Source organism: Pseudorasbora parva, chromosome 13 (assembly GCF_024679245.1).
Source record: "Pseudorasbora parva isolate DD20220531a chromosome 13, ASM2467924v1, whole genome shotgun sequence".
In the NCBI taxonomy this organism is placed as follows: Eukaryota; Metazoa; Chordata; class Actinopteri; order Cypriniformes; family Gobionidae; genus Pseudorasbora; species Pseudorasbora parva.
Window position 1 is genome coordinate 18,909,231 of NC_090184.1, and position 17,115 is coordinate 18,926,345.

A 17,115-nucleotide genomic window follows, 5' to 3' on the forward strand; every position below is an offset into this window, starting at 1 on the left:
AAGTTTTGTCCCCCACAACTGACACTTAACATTTTTGAAGCATCAAATTTTGCGTAGCGGTCTCTGAAGGGACACTCTTATTTTTGAGAATGTATAGGGTAAAATACTCTTTAATATCCCCCTTTAATATCCTTGACCCTTAAAGGAAGTGTATATAAGATTGTGGCCAAAACTGGTACTGCAATCACTATCCCCTCTCCCCCTCCCCCCTGACTCGAGGTTGCCAGATAGGCTGCAGGATCCAGCAGGAAGGTTTGTAGCTGCAGCTGTGGTAACTAGAGCAGATCTGGCAACCCGGATGCCAAAACACTACTGACTTTGTGATTGGTAGATAGATAGAGGGTGGAGCTTCAGGCCAAAACACAACATGTCAACATCAACATCAGTTGAGGGCTGCAACAACAACTTTTAAATGACAATATCCTGGCCAGACTACTGTTGTCAGTGATATAAGTATTTGAAATTAACATGATTTCTTACACTGTAAAAAAATATTGTTGGTTTAACTTAAAAAAGTAAGTAACCTGGTTGCCTTAAAATGTTGAATTTATTGAAATGAAAATTTGAGTTGATACAATGAAGGAAATTGGTTTAATAAATAGAAACTCAAAATATTATTGTATCTGAACTAGGGGTGTCCACGACTAAGGATTTACACATTCGAATCAGAATTTTCGAATCTCTCTATGGTCGACCGATAGTCGAATTATCTATGCGTGTGTAAACCATAGACCGGAAAAAAATAAACGGTATAAACGGGTTGGGAAGGGCAGGACACTAGTCAGCAGGAGGCTAAGACTATTTTTATTTTACTTTACACACTGCACACAGCCACCACTTTTAATAAAGTGATCAAAACTAGGCTACACTACACATTCGTAAATTAACCGTTCTCTCATAACATTTAAAAGCCTCGATCGAAACACAGAACATCACACAAATATAAGAAAAGAACATTTTGATAAATAAACCTAAAAAAAATACCTGCCTAGAGAGGAAAAGAACACTTTGAGTGCGTTTATATGCACGTTCTTAAGCCGATTGCACACCGGAGTGAAGCTCAGCGCTGTGTCTCAGGTAACGTTATCTCACTTCAGGCAGACGTGAACATTATATACGCGCAAGTTCAATTTTTAATCGACTTCTGACAGAAGGAGCTGCACGACGTGTATCTTGTAGCACAGGGTAAAATCAGTATGTACATTCACGATTTGAGGGAAATATATTTAATCGCCGCGGACAGGCGTGGAATGCCGCTATCGGGGTATGTGTTCGAATTTTTCCGGCGTGTCCGGTGCGAAGCTCAGTGCCCTTAAAGGGGCGATCGCTCAGCGCCGCGACACTTCTTTATAACACTAATATTGAGCACCCCCATATTGCCAAAATGGTATAATCCTCGTTTCATAACACCCACGATGATTCGACCATGAGATCAGTGGTCGAATCCGGTCCTGCATATCGATGCATCGAATCTTCGACTATTAGGGGTCACCCCTAATCTGAACCACATACAATTTTTGATAAATCATGAAAATAGCACGATTTGCTGTCATCACAAATAAAACACACATGATTACCCAATATGCTTACAATTTTAAAAAATTATATTTTAATAAAGGTTGTTGATTGAACCGCCCAGAATGTTCATTGTATTAACTCAATTTTTTTATTTCAATGAACTCAAAATTTTAAGGCAACCAGGTAACTTATTTTTAAAATATTTTTTACAGTGTAGTCTAGTGAAATATCAGGGCCATTTTATGATTAATTGAAATACATTTCTTACATATAGTTCCTTTAAGAAACTTTAATTAATGACAAATCTGCTTCAAATTTACTTAAATTAAATTAATTGCAAATTACAACACTGAAATAAAATGTAAAGTGTGCTCAAATACTATAAAACCGTGAATATAAATAATTCAAATTTTTTTTTATTACATTTTTTATTATTGAAACATTTCAAACAACAAATTGGCATTAACATTATCAATGATAGACATTAACAATGCAACCAAGCAGCATATTGCTAAAAGGAAGATCTGAGATCTGTCAAATCATCTCAGACGTATTAAAGGTATACTCTACTGTTTTTTCTTATTAAACCATTTTATTCCCTTAACTAAAACGAGTTGATACATACCTCTCTCGTCTCAGTGTGTGCTCTTAATCTCTGTGACGCGCGGTGACATTTTGATAGCATTTAGTTTAGCCCACTAAGCCCAGTTCATTCACTATGGTACCAAACAGAGATCAAGTTAGAAGCAACAAAAGGGAGCAACATGAAACGCAGGTGACCTTAATTAGCGACTAAAAGGCATACTCTAACACTTCAAGTTAACATGGTTCACCTGTAGCTTCAGATATTTGTGTTGAAATCCGATGGCTCAGACAAGCCTCCATTGACACCAATGTCATTTCTTCTCTAACTTTCGAACCGTTATGAATCAGTGTATCGATTCATGATTTGTACATGAGTGTAATCGACAAAGTCGTGTGATTTCAGCAGTTTGACAGTGGTGATCAGAATCATGAATCGATGCGCTGTTCGAAGCTTTGTTTTTGAAATCGGCCCATCACTAGTTGTTATTTAGGGTTTTTTTGAGCAAAAAACGATTCTCGTCGTTTCATACAATTATTTTAGAACCACTTTAGTTAGATGGGTTTTAAGATGACGTCTTTAGTGCCTTTTATGGGTCTTGAGAGAGGAAATGACATTGGTGTCAATGAAGGCCTGTCTGAGCCATCGGTATTTCAACAAAAATATCTTCATTTGTGTTCCAAAGATTAACGTTGGTCTTATGGGTGTCGAACGACATGAGGGTGAGGAATTAAACCATAGCCTACTTCAGCGCAGGGAAGATGATTCTGTATTTAAACCGGGTCATTAATGTAGTAGAAATGTGAAATTATTTTTGAATTTGGTGCCTTCTAGACTGAGAAAACTTACGTCCTTAAAAGTATGTACTCTTTTTGTGAAGAAAAAGTATAATTTTGAGTGTGTAGCAGAAAAGTATGCAAGTTCGGGACATACTACTTCGCCATCTTTAACGGACTCTGTCGCTTAGTTACATGCATCCCGTCACCGTTTAACTGCCCAGATTCATCACAGTTCAAATCCTTCACATTCAGATTAATCTCCTACCTATGGGAGAGAAATGTAGCCGCACATTGATCTGCCATTCATGGGTCTTTAATGCAGAGACTCTCCTCGTGCAGTTTAAATATAATGATGCATTTAAAAGTTAATGGCCAAACATGTCATTACAAAAGTTCCCAATGCTGCTGCAGGTGAAATATAATGCGGACAACACTGAATAAATATATTTTTTGTCAGGTTAAATATTGATAGCTGGTCACACAAACCCCTTTATCTAAACTTCTCTACTTAACCATCGGACTCGCACATCCGTCATGTTTGTAGTTTTTAAAACGCTTTTTATCCGCGTTTGTAGTTCTAATCGAATCCTCGTCCAACTCGCAATGGGTTGTGGGCAATATCAGCCGTTAGAGTGCCCATCGATCCATACTTTGAATTCTGACTAGGGGTGTTCGATTCCAGGTTTTTTGGAGTCGACTCCGATTCCCGAACTCCCACTATGGGAGTCTATGGAATCGACTCCTCGACTCCATTTACTTCACATCAAAACGGTAAGAAATCAGAAAAAAATGCTGTTGTTACATATTTAAATTAGGCTATTTCCCCCTGACACAAGATCCTAAAATCCTCGTATTAAAACCGCACACTTTTAGCGTGGCCGTCCAATTTAGCAATGACTTTAGTGGCTATCATGTTTCTGTATCTATTACCAATAATTTTACATAGGAAAAGTCACGAAAAAAGATTTGATTGTCGTGTGATGGTAGCCTCGAAATCTAGACGCACCCTAGCGGCAGCAAATCTAATTTGCGAGTGACGTCTAGCAACTCTCAATTCACTTTTGAGCTGTAAACACCAAACTCTGGTCGAGTCAATCACATCGTGTATAGAGTCGTTGGCCGGGGCTTAATATAATGACGGCCAAGTTGCGCGTGTGTGCGTGCTTTTAGTAAACACAGAAACTGGCGAACTGCGGTCTTTCGAATCAGCTTTGACCGCGACTCTGGAAGACTTGAAGTTAAGCTTTTCTCTGAGAAAATAACAAAGAACGGCACTGAAGTCATTCTTAAAAAGAGAAGATGTGTTCAGAATTTTGCCGACCGGATACGGTGAAAGTTTAATCTGTCAACGAGCTCTGCTTCACCTTCGTTGCTCTGGTTGGTTGTAGCGCTATCCAATTCCGCGCACGGCGTGCAGAGGGAGTTTGAAAGACAACCGTTTATCCCGCCCCTTGGATTGAGCCCTGTCAATGGTGAGTTTCCAGACCAAAGCAAGAGTGGACCTTCCTGTTTGGTAAACCCAGTTTCCTTTAACACTGTACATCATTATAATCTCTTCCATATCGAAATGCAGCATTCTGTGCAGAATTCAAATGGGTCCGATATGTTTGTTGTCTGCGCAGACTCGCGCATATGATCCGCGCTGCGCTCTCGTGTCTAAATTTAGACCAGAGCCGTTGGTGTGTGTATGCTGCTGCGGTGTGTGAAACTAACGTGAAAACAGACTTCATTCGCCTCAAATGAAAGCATATTTACACTGAATCGTTTCCTGTCACACATATAGTGTGCTATGTTCCTTTCACCATGTAGAAATTAGTAAATTTGTTTTAACAACTGACCGATTTCAGCCGCAGCTTTAGCAGCGTAGGGGCGGGCTTTAGGTTCTTCTGATTGGACAGAAGATTTGATGGGAAAGTGAAGTCTGCAATGATGTCACCAAAATCTGAGATTCGTTTTAATGGAAATGAGAGACTGTTCATTTTGAATGCTTATATCTCCTAAATGCAAATTTTGTCATTGTTTTGGAACATACCAGCTTATAACTTTAAGGTTTACACAGTCATACTAAAAGCTAAAAAACTTCAATTTTGATTTCAGTGGACCTTTAAAAGGTGAGTTAAAGATACTAGCCTATACATAAAATGCACACTATTGATGCGGTTCTTCTTGATGTGAGATTTTTTATAATTTATGGTTAGTTTAATGACGTTAACCATGGGAAACCAAATCTATATTTATTGCAATAATATATACAATCAATTAAACTAAAGCTAGCATGGAGGATGCCTATAATTACAAACTAAAGTCGTTGTGATTGTTTTCTATTTCTAAAGTAAGCACTCAAATAAATGGGTGTGACAGTTTCTGCGGCAGCTCTCTGATGCGGTACGTGTAATACGTCAGTGAATTACCTCGCGGGCCGCGGCTCGCTTCATTTCATTCACTCCTTGCTTATAGTGCACGCAACTGCCATGCACTTTAGATGAGACATTCAGTAAACAATCAGTAAACGAGCGTTTTCGGACACAGCAACAGAGTCGACACACCGAAAGTCGATTCCTGTACTGGAGTCGACCCCGACACTGGGGCTATTCAGTGTCGAGGAATCGACTCTTTTGGAGTCGACCCCCCATCACTAATTCTGACAGGAAATAGTAAACCAAATGCATTTTTGTCTCAGTGCATGCATTGTTTTAGTTTGGAAAGGTCGCCGCTAGCTTAGCTTAGCATAATGAATGGAATCCTATGTTGCTAGCTAGCATGTCCTGAGTAAAAGTGATCCAAAAAACCCTACAAAAAACAACTATTTACTTCTTGTGGCCTGCGTATTCACAATACGTACAAATAGCGATGCAGATTAAGGCTAGGAGATTTCCTAGGCAGATATTGACTTGGGACTATATTATGGGGAAGCACAGGCGAACCAGAGATATCACGGCTCTCATCCTCACGTCCTCTGGCTGTTGAGCGATCGCAATGTGTTGCATGATATCTCTGCGCCTAAGTAGCAGTTCTTCGCCTGTGCTTAGGGGGCTCAATCCATTCTGGGACGTACTGTGGTGGTTTATGAGAAGGAGGATGATGTGGGAATGGGGTCAGATGAGGAGACAGTAAACGCAGTGGGAATGCTGGGGAGGGAATTGCTGGCTGCGTGATTGGCATTACGAATCCAAGTCTGTGGGAGAAAACTGAACTGCTCCCTGGGGAAGAAGTGGAGGAGGGAACCGAAAGTCAAAGATGAGAGAGTCGGATGTGGTGGAAGAGCAGATCCTATATTATCAATCATAGATAACTATAACTTAAATATGCTAGTTTACATTGTATAATCTTTGTCTGTGTCCTATATTAAAATAAAGTAATGTTTAAAAATACCCTGAAATTCCCTAGATTTATTACAAACACTATTTAAAATGTATTTCAATGCTTTTGAATGGTTTCCTGGCATCCAGCAATTCATGTTTCTGTTTTGGCCATGTCAGCGGGGTGTATAACTGGGATATCTGGGGTCCCTGTGCAGGATGTTGCTGTGGGCCCACATGAAGTCACGTTCCAGGGTGGGGGTTATGGGTGCCCTTCGGTTAAAATTGTGGGGTGTTCCTAAAATCATCACCACCCTTTGCCCCCCTATGGCCCTGCATGCTTCCAATGGAAAATACACTCTACACACTGAAAAAAGAATTCAGTGGCTTAGTAAATATCACAGTAATTTAACTTTATTAACTTAATAAATCTCTGAATATCATTTACTTGATGTTTAAGTTAAATATACCAAAATAATTGACTAAAAATCCAACAGTTAATTTATTCTAAAATGCAGTTATATTTAAGTTTTTTCTTCTTCACTATAATAATAATTAAATAATTAAATATTCGAATAACAATTTATTTATATAAAATATACTTTAATATACTTCTATAAAAATATTAGACTGGAGAACTAAATTGATCTGTTTCAAGAACCACAAATATTACTCAATTCAAATAAAGATTACTAATATTTAACACAAACTGAAGAAATTGAGTAAATTTACTGGATTAAAACAATGCACCCGCCCCGTGATGTGATGTGACAGCTCGGCGGTTTACTGAGCGCAGGCTGTTCTCTTCAGTCTCCAGAACAGTTCCTCTCAGCATTGCAGAATTCATGCATTTCCTCTGTGAAATTCAGGTTGTGTTTTATTGTTTCTATAAAATCATTACTGTGCTTAAAATAATTTGATTTAATGCAAAACAACATACAGGGATTCAATGTGTGTCACCTAAACGAGTGTGGCATGCATCGGTCTTTGAATCACCTGGGACCTTGCTCAAAACACATGACTTTATTCCTAAAAAACAAATATAATTAATTTATAAAGGTATCATGTTATGACTTTACTTGTTGGCACATGACTATTAACTAATTCAAAATTAATTCAAATATAATAACCACAATTACATATTACTTAATCAATTAGTTAATAGTCATGTGCCCCAACAAGTAAAGTCATAACATAATAATACCTTAATAAATCATTAGCTAATGATTCATTAAATCTGACAACTGGAAGTTGAAATGCATGGCTTTGACCTGTTGTGGTAGTTAACACATTCATTTAAATAATTAGTTAATATAATATGCTATTAAGAAATGAATACATTATGACATATTTAACAATTTAATGGTTACTTAATCTATTAACCATGTAAAATCTTTATTAGTTGCTGATGCAGTAATCATTAATAAATGGGTTAGTTCACCATTAGTCATACATTAACTCGGTAAGCAAGGTAAGCATGAATTAATGCATATCAGTGGACCCGTATTGTAAAGTTTTACCAATTACTTTTCTCTAGAAAGAAACTGCATATGTGTTTGGACCAACATGAGGGTGAGTTTTTGTTTTTATTTAACTATTTCTTTAACATTTCAGAAGTGTGAGTGTGTAATATTCCCTCAGGCTGTCAGAGATCCTAGCACAACCCCCATCGGAAAAACTTCTCTGCGTCTCCTCCATATGCACTCCAGCTCATCAATCAGCAGATGGGCACCTCACCAGCCTCCCACAGACTCTTTCAACCATCAAACGCTTTCACATCGATTTGCCATCTCATAAAAATAAACAAGTAAGTATTATTTTGCCACACCCATGGTATTACCAATAAAAGTTTATTACAGAAGCGTTGAACAGTCAGTCTTATAAACTGTTTAATACATGGTGTTTAAAGCACAGAGTAAGAGGACACTATGACACAGACAGAGACTTACACATAAACAACATAACAAATAAGCTGCCCTCTATCAATAACCTGCCACTGAGTGTATTAGTTTGCTTAGCATTGTGGATACTGACATGGTGTTTATGAGTAACAGATATAGCATTACGCAGTTTAAACATCCCAGATAATCACATCAAACCAAACCAATTACCAAGCCTGGTAATAGTAATGATTTAGACACAGGGCCAAACAGCAAATGCAAAATATAAAAAAGTCTCTCTCCCACTTAAATTATTATTTTTAAATAAAAAGTCCAGATTATTTTAATATTCAGTCTTGGGTTTCACTTTTTGATGGCCCCTTTAACACATTCTGTTAGTTAAGTAACGTTGCACCTACATGTCAACTAACTCAATATTAGTAGACTGGTAGGGTTAGAATAAGATGACATGTAATTGCAAAGTTACTTATAGTCAGTAGAATATCTTTTGGGGAAACCTCACAATAAAGAGTTAGCAGATATTAAGCAGACAGCCAACTAATAATCTAATGAGAGCTAGTTGACATGAAGTTTAAAGTTGCAGGGTTGTTAGGTCTGTGCAATAAAAGTAGCCTAATGACCAGTCAAATTTTCTCCATCGGGCGGCCGAATCCGACACTGAATTTGTATGTCTGGAGGGTGTTTTGTTGGGTATTGGAGCACAGAAATCATATATAGGGGGGTGGAAATCAACCTGCAGAAGAACAAAAATGTGTCTACAGCAACAACTCAAAAGTAGCCCGACCTGGCTACTCTGCTAAGTAAAGTGTTACTCGGTCTTGGAAAGTTAAAAAAGAGGTTATTCTGCATACAAGTTGAATTTGTTAAGGCCCTGTATAGATGGTTGTTGTGGAATATTACATATAATATAATAGTCTAAAGTCAACGACAACACTGAGAAAACATTAAGATAACATTAAACAAATACACACACAAGCGACACATTTAAAAGAATACATATATCATACATAACTGACATTTGACTATTTGTTAAATGTGCTGGTTAGTACAGTAACTATTTGTTTGGCTCATTTTTGTTTCAGGATGACATCAAAATGTTGTTACAAGACTACGACAAAGCTTTTCAGTTACAAACCGGATGAAAAAAAAAAAAAAAAAACAGACTAAAGTGCTCAGGTAATCAAAGGCCATGGAACAACCATTAGCGCGTTAGCTTTAGGTCCATTTATTTTGACATTAAGGACTTGCCTGTCAAAATTAGATTTAAAAACTCTGTTACAGCCAAGGTTATTTTAAACATGAGGTTAGGAACAGTTAACAAAGTGTAAAGTGTACCAGACGTGACTAATCACTTTTAGTAAAGTGTACCAGACGTGGCTAATCAAGACAAGAATGGAGAATATATATTAAAATACACGTTTCATTGGGTCATTCCAAAGGGAACAGCAATGCTTTAAGACATCAAGACATATTTTAAGAGGTATATGTAGGATGTAGACTATGACTTAAACATAAATAAGAAATCGCTATCATTCAGTAAACTTTCATATATAACAAAAAAAACATATCTTTGTTTGAAATGTACCCGTTGTCTTCTAAGATAGCTTTGTTCATCATTAGTAGACAACAAAAACAAGCCGCTGGCAATTCAACATCATTCACAACTACACGACAAGTGGTGCGTGGGTATTCACAAGTGAACATTTTGGAAAGGGGGGGAAAATGCAAAAGTCTTGACATAGCAGTTTTGCTTGCGTCACGTGACGTGGGTCGGCTGTATAGTCTGTTGAGCTGGTTTCATGGCTTTTGTTGGGAGATTAGTAGAGCGCACACAGAGTGGTGATAGGTCCAGTCTGCTGCGGCAGAGACGGCCTCAGCAATGCAACACTGACAAATGCGACCAAACTTGACCCGACCCCACATCATTTCTAGCCATACCTTAGTTAAAACCGGGATCCATAGAGCTTCAGATCCACCGTTGGTATGCATCAGCCAGTCGACTGACTCTGGGATTTTTTTATTCACATCTTTTCCTGTCCGTCACTGGTTCTTTGTGATCGAAGAGGGGCGTAAGACGGCATCTTTTACGCAACTCTCTGTGGCCCCCTCCAATGAACCCCCACCTTGAGTCAAGGAGCGTCAACTGCCAACACAGTAAGTCAATGGTGAAGCTTTTAAAGCGTTTCAAACTGCTGTGTTTCACCGTTTGCTGTGTTCAGGTGCTTAGGTGGCTCTTTAAATGTGGTGCTGTTGGTTCACACATAACCACAATGGGAAGGTCATGGAGCTGCGGTAGAGGAGGGAGATGGTAAAAGGTGTTGACTGGGAGAAATGGTACAGAGAGAAGAGAAATCTCTTGCTTGCGCTCTCCCATTCTTTCTTGATCCCGTCGTCAGATGAACACGATTGGTTCACCTATCGCAATGGCGCAGGGTAAAACTACCTGAACTTTTCTGTTCCCCAATGCTCCATGGCTCCAGGTCCTCCTCTTCCTCCTCCTCTTCATCATCCTCTTCTTCGTAATGGCTGGGTTCTTCAATAGAACTCTCCATGCGGTAGCAATAGGGCTGACCTTCAGTGTACTCATAGATGGTGGGCAGACTGCTCTTTAGACTACAGCGTCGCCGTAGGGCCACCAGAAGAGGCTGAGAACAGAGTAGAAACAGTTAAACTTGAGTTAAACAACTTTGAGTTACAGTTTCTTACAGAGAATGACAGTTACCAAAGTCCCTTTAAGGCAAGTCATTCCACTCGGCGACCATCTTTGAAACACCTCTCGGACAGCTATTTCAGTCATGCAAGTGGAGGTCTTATCTCTTTGAATGGAGAAACATAAAATTCTCCAAAGCTGTTCGCCAAGCTTACGAATACATTTTATATTTGAAATCACCAATGAATTCTTATAACTATAATATAAATTGAGTATCACCAATGAATTCTGACAACTATCTTATAAATTGTGTTTCTAAATACTCAAATCATGACAACAACAACACAAAAAAGCCTGTATTTTTCAGGCTGGACCAGCCAATGCACATGTGCAGGTGCACGTCTAAGAATATAGGCTGTGGTGATGTGATGACTTTAACAATTAGCAATTGGCTCTTTTAATTAAAAGACGGAACTTATCTCCTCCAAATGCACATTGCACTTTCTCCCATTCATAGTAATATGAGTGCACCATTTTTCTATATGAAGTCATTTCTGTTACACAATGTGCAGATTAAGGTAGGGGTGTCTATTGTCTGGATGTGGATGTTCCAGAAAGTCATGTGCTATGGATGAGTTCATCTCCTTATTAGATGGGATCCCAGCAGTACATGAATAACCAAATTTTGCTTTACCCAGAAACTTGGTTTAAAGGGTTTAAATCCAGCTTTATTTATCATATATAACAACGGTCAAACTAAAGGAAAAGAAAAAATAATTGAAGCACTTTGCAATACCTTTCTATCTGAGAGTACCTTACATTTTTAACATCAGTTAATGCGTTAGGTATGATGAACTAACAATAAGCAACCATAATCATTAATCTAGGTTAATGTTAATTTCTTAATTATAATAATGTTATTTTATAACATATATATATATATATATATATATATATAATACGGTATATATTCATTGTTAATTCATGTCTGTTTATAATGCAAACAGTTAAAAAATGTATTAGTATATGAAAATAAGTAACTTGAACTAAGACTGTTCAGTCTCGAACTAACTCATTGTTAGTTCAGGACACCTAAAGCATGTTAGCAAACTGATCCTCTTCTCCTCAGGGAAAAATAGTCCAATTCAAAGATAATTTAATCAAACTGTTTGCCCTGCCAGTCAAAAATGGTGACAGAAAACCTGTCATACAAATATTAATCTTGCATAATGAGATTCACCTGAGAAGAACATGTTCCTGAATCAACATCCTTGATGGTCCTAGTTCAACATTACAGTGAGGAAGAGGATTATGCTTAAGGCGGGGGTTAGTTATGAAATGTCGACAAAGATCGTGTCTTTCATTTTAGGGGTAGGTTAGGATTGAGACTAGGGATATGACTCTTTGTTTAATGAATACTGCTCCAGGAGCATCAAGGATGTCTTGCTTGGCTAATCCATGCTGTGCCTCATATCTTGCACTACAACCGTGTTTTACACAAAAATAAGTATTTATCACAGTGTTAATACTACATTATGGGGGACTGTGATTGATTTTAAGATTCTGATGTTTTACCTGTGGCATGGTAAATATGTCCACGTTGTTGCCTAGGTCAATCCAGGCAAGACAAGTGAACTTCTTGGATTCTTTGAGGGCTTCAGTCAGATCTTTAAGGATGCCAAGAGTCAGACGGTTCCCGTTGAGAGCCAGTGTTGTGAGTTTGGGCAATGCACCCAGGAAGGGCAGAAGTAGACGTAGGCCCTCGTCCCGGAGCTCAGTGAAACTAAGGTCTACGGATATCACAGCGCCCCCACTGGTCTGGAGGTAATACGCCACATGCCGTATGTCGCGAGTTGATAAAGGGATGCCAGAGAGATCCACCGAGTCACTGCAGAGCTTCTTCTGAAGTGTTGTTTTAAGACTGAAAAGTGGGGGGGAAAAAACAATTGTCATATACTGAGGAATTAAATAAGATGACAAAAAAAAAGATTAGGGTGATTTGGACTCTAAATCTGATCATTTATAATGCTGCGACTTTAACAAAATTGAGGTTGAGGATTTGGTTATTTGCTCTATATTAAAATCCTTCACTAAGAGCAGGGTTCTGTAATAACTTTGTGTTTTCAGTATTTTTTTAAACCAGAGACAGGGAAAAGAGAGACCGCTGTGGTGGGATCAGAGAGTGTTACATGTTCTTTACTGTCCAGTCTTTGACCAAAAAAAAAAAATCAAATCCAAGTTGCAATCATATCAGAATCCATAATAATCTTTTATTTTATTACGTGCTGAGGAAAAGTGGGCTACGCTTAATCCAAACGAGTGTTTTTCAGCATATTTGCCTGTATGGTTTGCATTAAGATTACGTCTTACCCTACAAATGTAGCAATTCGTTTTATCTACATTTTGTACATTTCAAAAGTGTAAATCATTTTAATGAACTAGCATAAGCCATGTTTTTGTTCATTCTAACGTCATTATTATACTGTGAGTATGGGAGATTTTAATAAAGCATACAGACACTTATCACATCATTTTGGGTCCTATCTAGACGTGATACACTGGTAGTCACTATTTCCAATGAAAAGGGTATTAGATTGTGGGCAATTATTCATGCATTTTTTTGTCCAAACTGTAATGCCTAGCTTCTTTACATGAGGGTAAAGGTCTCACATTGGTGGGACTTTGCAACAAAGGACTAATAAATAAAAGCTGTTCAGCAGCATAACAGACAGTTCTCAGAGACATATTTGAAGTGAACATTTGGTGTTCTCAAAATTGTTCTTTTTGGAATTTGATTGTCATTTTTTGGATTTGGAATTTCAGTTTAGATCAATATTTTGAAAATAAATAGCTTTTGGGAAAATGTTTTATGCAGATATAAAACATAAAACAACATTTAAAAACGAGAGTACACTGTAGTATTGACTGACATTTGTGCTTGCCAACTCGTGAGAAGCACCTGTTTGCACTGGAATGTAAATGTCATCTTTATTGAATCAATGCTGATAAACATCTATTCAATGAAAACTATCCTTTGCAATTCTTTGTTCAAGGACTTAGTCATGTATACAGTTTACATGCACATATCCTTCGGCTTTAGTAGCTGGCATCGAGACCCATTGCAGAAATCAGATAAGAGCTTTCTTGCATGTATTGCCTGTTATAAGTCTTTGACTTGGCCAATCCAAATGGCTTGTTTCTTCCATTTGAGTCAATTGCTCTGTAGTTGCAAGGTCCAAAGTCATGAAAAGACTATTCAGGTACTCTCTGAAGCACTTTCATAGTACTGTAGGCTTTATGATGGAATGCAGCCAATAATGCAGCGACCATAATGCTCTTTGATACGAGGTTACTTGCCAAAGGTATAGCTAGCGCACTTAAAAGTTTTGCAAATACATTTATTTTGAGAAGCTTCTTTTCTTGAGAACTTTGGTTGAGAAACGTTGTGCAGTTGCTTTATTTCTAATGCATTTTAACATAGAATTGTCTGAACATGAACTCAATTGCAGAAATGAGTGCAAACTGTTATTTAATGTGTGGTTGAGAATAATACATTGATACGTTTTTGAAAACTTTTTTTAAGAAAATGACAGAAAGTTGTACTGGAGAAACATACAGTCTATAAGAGGAGATAATATTAGACATCTATAAGAGGAAGATAAAACCTCCTAAAGTGTTATGTTCTTCTTAAATCATTTCCGAAGTGAGGTTCACAGCAAGAGTTCACTATTGTTCTGCCAAACCGTGCTGAAAACTGGATCCCTGCCGCTGATGAAAGCTGCTATTATGAGTTTTTTTCTGATGATGGTGCCATGCATCAGTGCCTTTCTACTCACCCACAATAAATCTTTCAAAACGTTTCAATTATAGCATTGCTAAAATATTCATATTTAGTTCAAAGTCCAACATGCAACTGAACTGTACTTTATGGATTTGTAAATTCGACTAGTCAAAATTGTTAAAATTGTAAAAAAAAAAAAAAAAAAAAAAAAAACAGAGAGAGAGAGAGAGAGATGAATGTGTCATTCAATGTTAAAATTCTTTTTCCTTTCCCAGTCTTCGTAAAGTCAGATATAAGCCATTACTTTGTGAAAAAGAAATGCAAATATTTTTACTTGTAGTTTACTATATATATATATATATATATATATATATATATATATATATAATATATATATATTTAACTACTTGCTGATAATATTATTGAAATGAAACACCACTTTTATGTTTCTTAAGTGCACTTTTTTTAAAAGTCCACTTTGTAATAGTCAATTTAAAAGATTAACTTTAAAGTACATTTTAAAGGTCCCATGGCATGGATTTTTTTTATTATTTTATAATGCTTCCTGAGGTGTACTTATATTGTTAGTATGGGTTTTTCATCAAAGAATGTCATAATTTAGAAATAAAAGGCATTTTTTTCTATACTGATATTAGCCCTCTGGCTTGAATGCTCTGTTTCAAGAGGCGTGTCTGCTGTGAGTCTTCAGTGAAAACACCCACTGCAGTGATTGGCTGATATCTTTGCATTTGAAATGAGATGCGTGCGGAGGGGGCGTGGTTTAGTCAGGCGAGCAGCAGCAGGAGCACTGCACTCACTGCCAGTCGAGAGAGAGACGGAGCTGGGGAAAGATTGCTGAGAAAATGTTATTGTCCCGAGTTTTTGAGAGCGCAAGTTTATTTTGTTTCTATCTGAGAGCTCTGAATAAATACAAGTGAACTTTGCAACGTTATTTCTCTCACAAAAGGCTTTCACCACAGCTAACAGCAAGCACACAACATGAATACAGTAAAAGCTTCAGTTGAGCATATTTACTAGAGCAGCGTCATTTAAACGGAAGTTTGGTCAAGTGTGGACTGCAGTCAGATATACATGTGATTGATCCAAACATTATAAAGAGTGTTCTTTGATCGCTCTCTGTAGATTAATAATTTAGGCTAAATAACAGATTTGTTTCATGCTGCTAACAGAAATGACGTGAATTTGATCGTTTTAGTCACTGGCTTGATTGACTGATGCATTAAGGCGGCCAGCGGCAGGAATGACAGTATTAAACAATTTAGAAAGAAAGTCTGTGTGAACTTTAATGATTATACACATCACTGATCCTAGATCAGTCATTAATAAACACTGTTACTCACTGTTTGTGGCGGTGCTGTTGAATCCATATAGTAAAGCCTGAGCTGAGATCATGACTGATCATGAAACTGAATTCTCTCCTAATTCTCTGGGCGGGTAAAGCAGAGGAAGGGGAGGTAACCTTTCCAACTACTTCATAACTGGAGAATTCAAGATCAGCTCGTCTGAGCTCTCAATTTCTCAAAGACAGAGAAAGACAGCAAGAACTCGGTTTACACCGATCCAAAATCAAGCTCTAAGAGGCGCACGATAACTACGTACACGTTGCGGCATTAGTTTTGGCTTTTGTTCCCACAGCGCTCGTCCCGGGTCGAATACCGCAATGTTACTAGGTCCCCGACCCGGGTTCAATTCGGTAATAAATTTCGGGACGTGGTTGCTTTCACACAGAAGGCGACCCGGCAATGTTCCGGGAATATTGCGGGTCCGACGTGCAGTGTGAAAGGGGCTTTACAAAGTTCTCAATGCTTCAGTCTGCATGTAGGGACCCTCATTATGCTACCGTGTTAGTGTGAGGATATTTTGAGCCTTGTTAGTGGTATTAACTAGCGATTTAATTTCACTACCCTGTGCCCCATACACTCGTGTTATAAGCTAATCTATTTTTAGAGATAAAACTCTTTACATTCGTTTTACATGAAAACGCATCCCAGAGAACGATCTACTCGGTAACCATCTGTTAATTCCCCCTAGGTTCATTTCTCACCGGAGTTGTCCTTTAATCTATTTTGCTTTAAAATGCTTATTAGCTGAAAAAAATAAATAAATAATTGTGTTCAAGACTTAAAAAATTATATAACAAGAATGTACAACATGAAGCCATTTTCCAAACCGTGTTTTTGTCTTACCCTGAATCATTATGGTACACTTATAATAAGTGTTTATATTGGGACTATTTCAGAGCGGTCTGGTAGGATCCGCATGCGGAGGAGCACAGTCTCTGAGTGACTCGCCATAGACAGAAACAGAGAGAAGTAGCTCCGGCTGCAATGTTCTTTCACAAGTCGCATGCAGTTCTGTTTATTAACCACTAGAGCGCAAAAAGTTATGGACTGCAGCTTTGATGTATTGATTACCATGCTAAAGTACATGTAAAAGTACATGATGGTAATTTTAACTTAAGTGTTATTTGATTTAAAGTTTTGGGCATAACATGCAATAGGCCAATCAGAGTCTTGTCTCCCATTCCCTTTAAAAGCCAGTTGCGCTTACACCATGGGAGATTCGCTAATTACATGGCCGGAT

At 37.8% G+C, this 17,115-nt stretch overlaps 2 protein-coding genes across 3 annotated transcripts in view; one reads left to right on the forward strand and one right to left on the reverse strand.

Annotated features, from left to right (window-relative positions):
* The first annotated feature begins 7,544 nt into the window (after window positions 1–7,544).
* The window catches only part of ggt1a (gamma-glutamyltransferase 1a), a 92,512-nt gene continuing 82,941 nt past the window's right edge, over window positions 7,545–17,115 (forward strand). The window contains exon 1 of the mRNA XM_067413355.1: window positions 7,545–7,986. Coding sequence (XP_067269456.1) covers window positions 7,904–7,986 — 83 coding nt within the window. The 5' untranslated portion in view covers window positions 7,545–7,903. The remainder of the gene's footprint in view (window positions 7,987–17,115) is intronic.
* lrrc75ba (leucine rich repeat containing 75Ba) overlaps window positions 8,009–17,115 on the reverse strand; it is a 68,427-nt gene continuing 59,320 nt past the window's right edge. For both annotated transcript variants that reach the window (XM_067413357.1, XM_067413358.1), the window contains 2 exons: window positions 12,306–12,651; window positions 8,009–10,725 (listed from right to left, as the gene is read on the reverse strand). In XM_067413357.1, coding sequence (XP_067269458.1) covers window positions 10,492–10,725; window positions 12,306–12,651 — 580 coding nt within the window. In that variant the 3' untranslated portion in view covers window positions 8,009–10,491. The remainder of the gene's footprint in view (window positions 10,726–12,305; window positions 12,652–17,115) is intronic.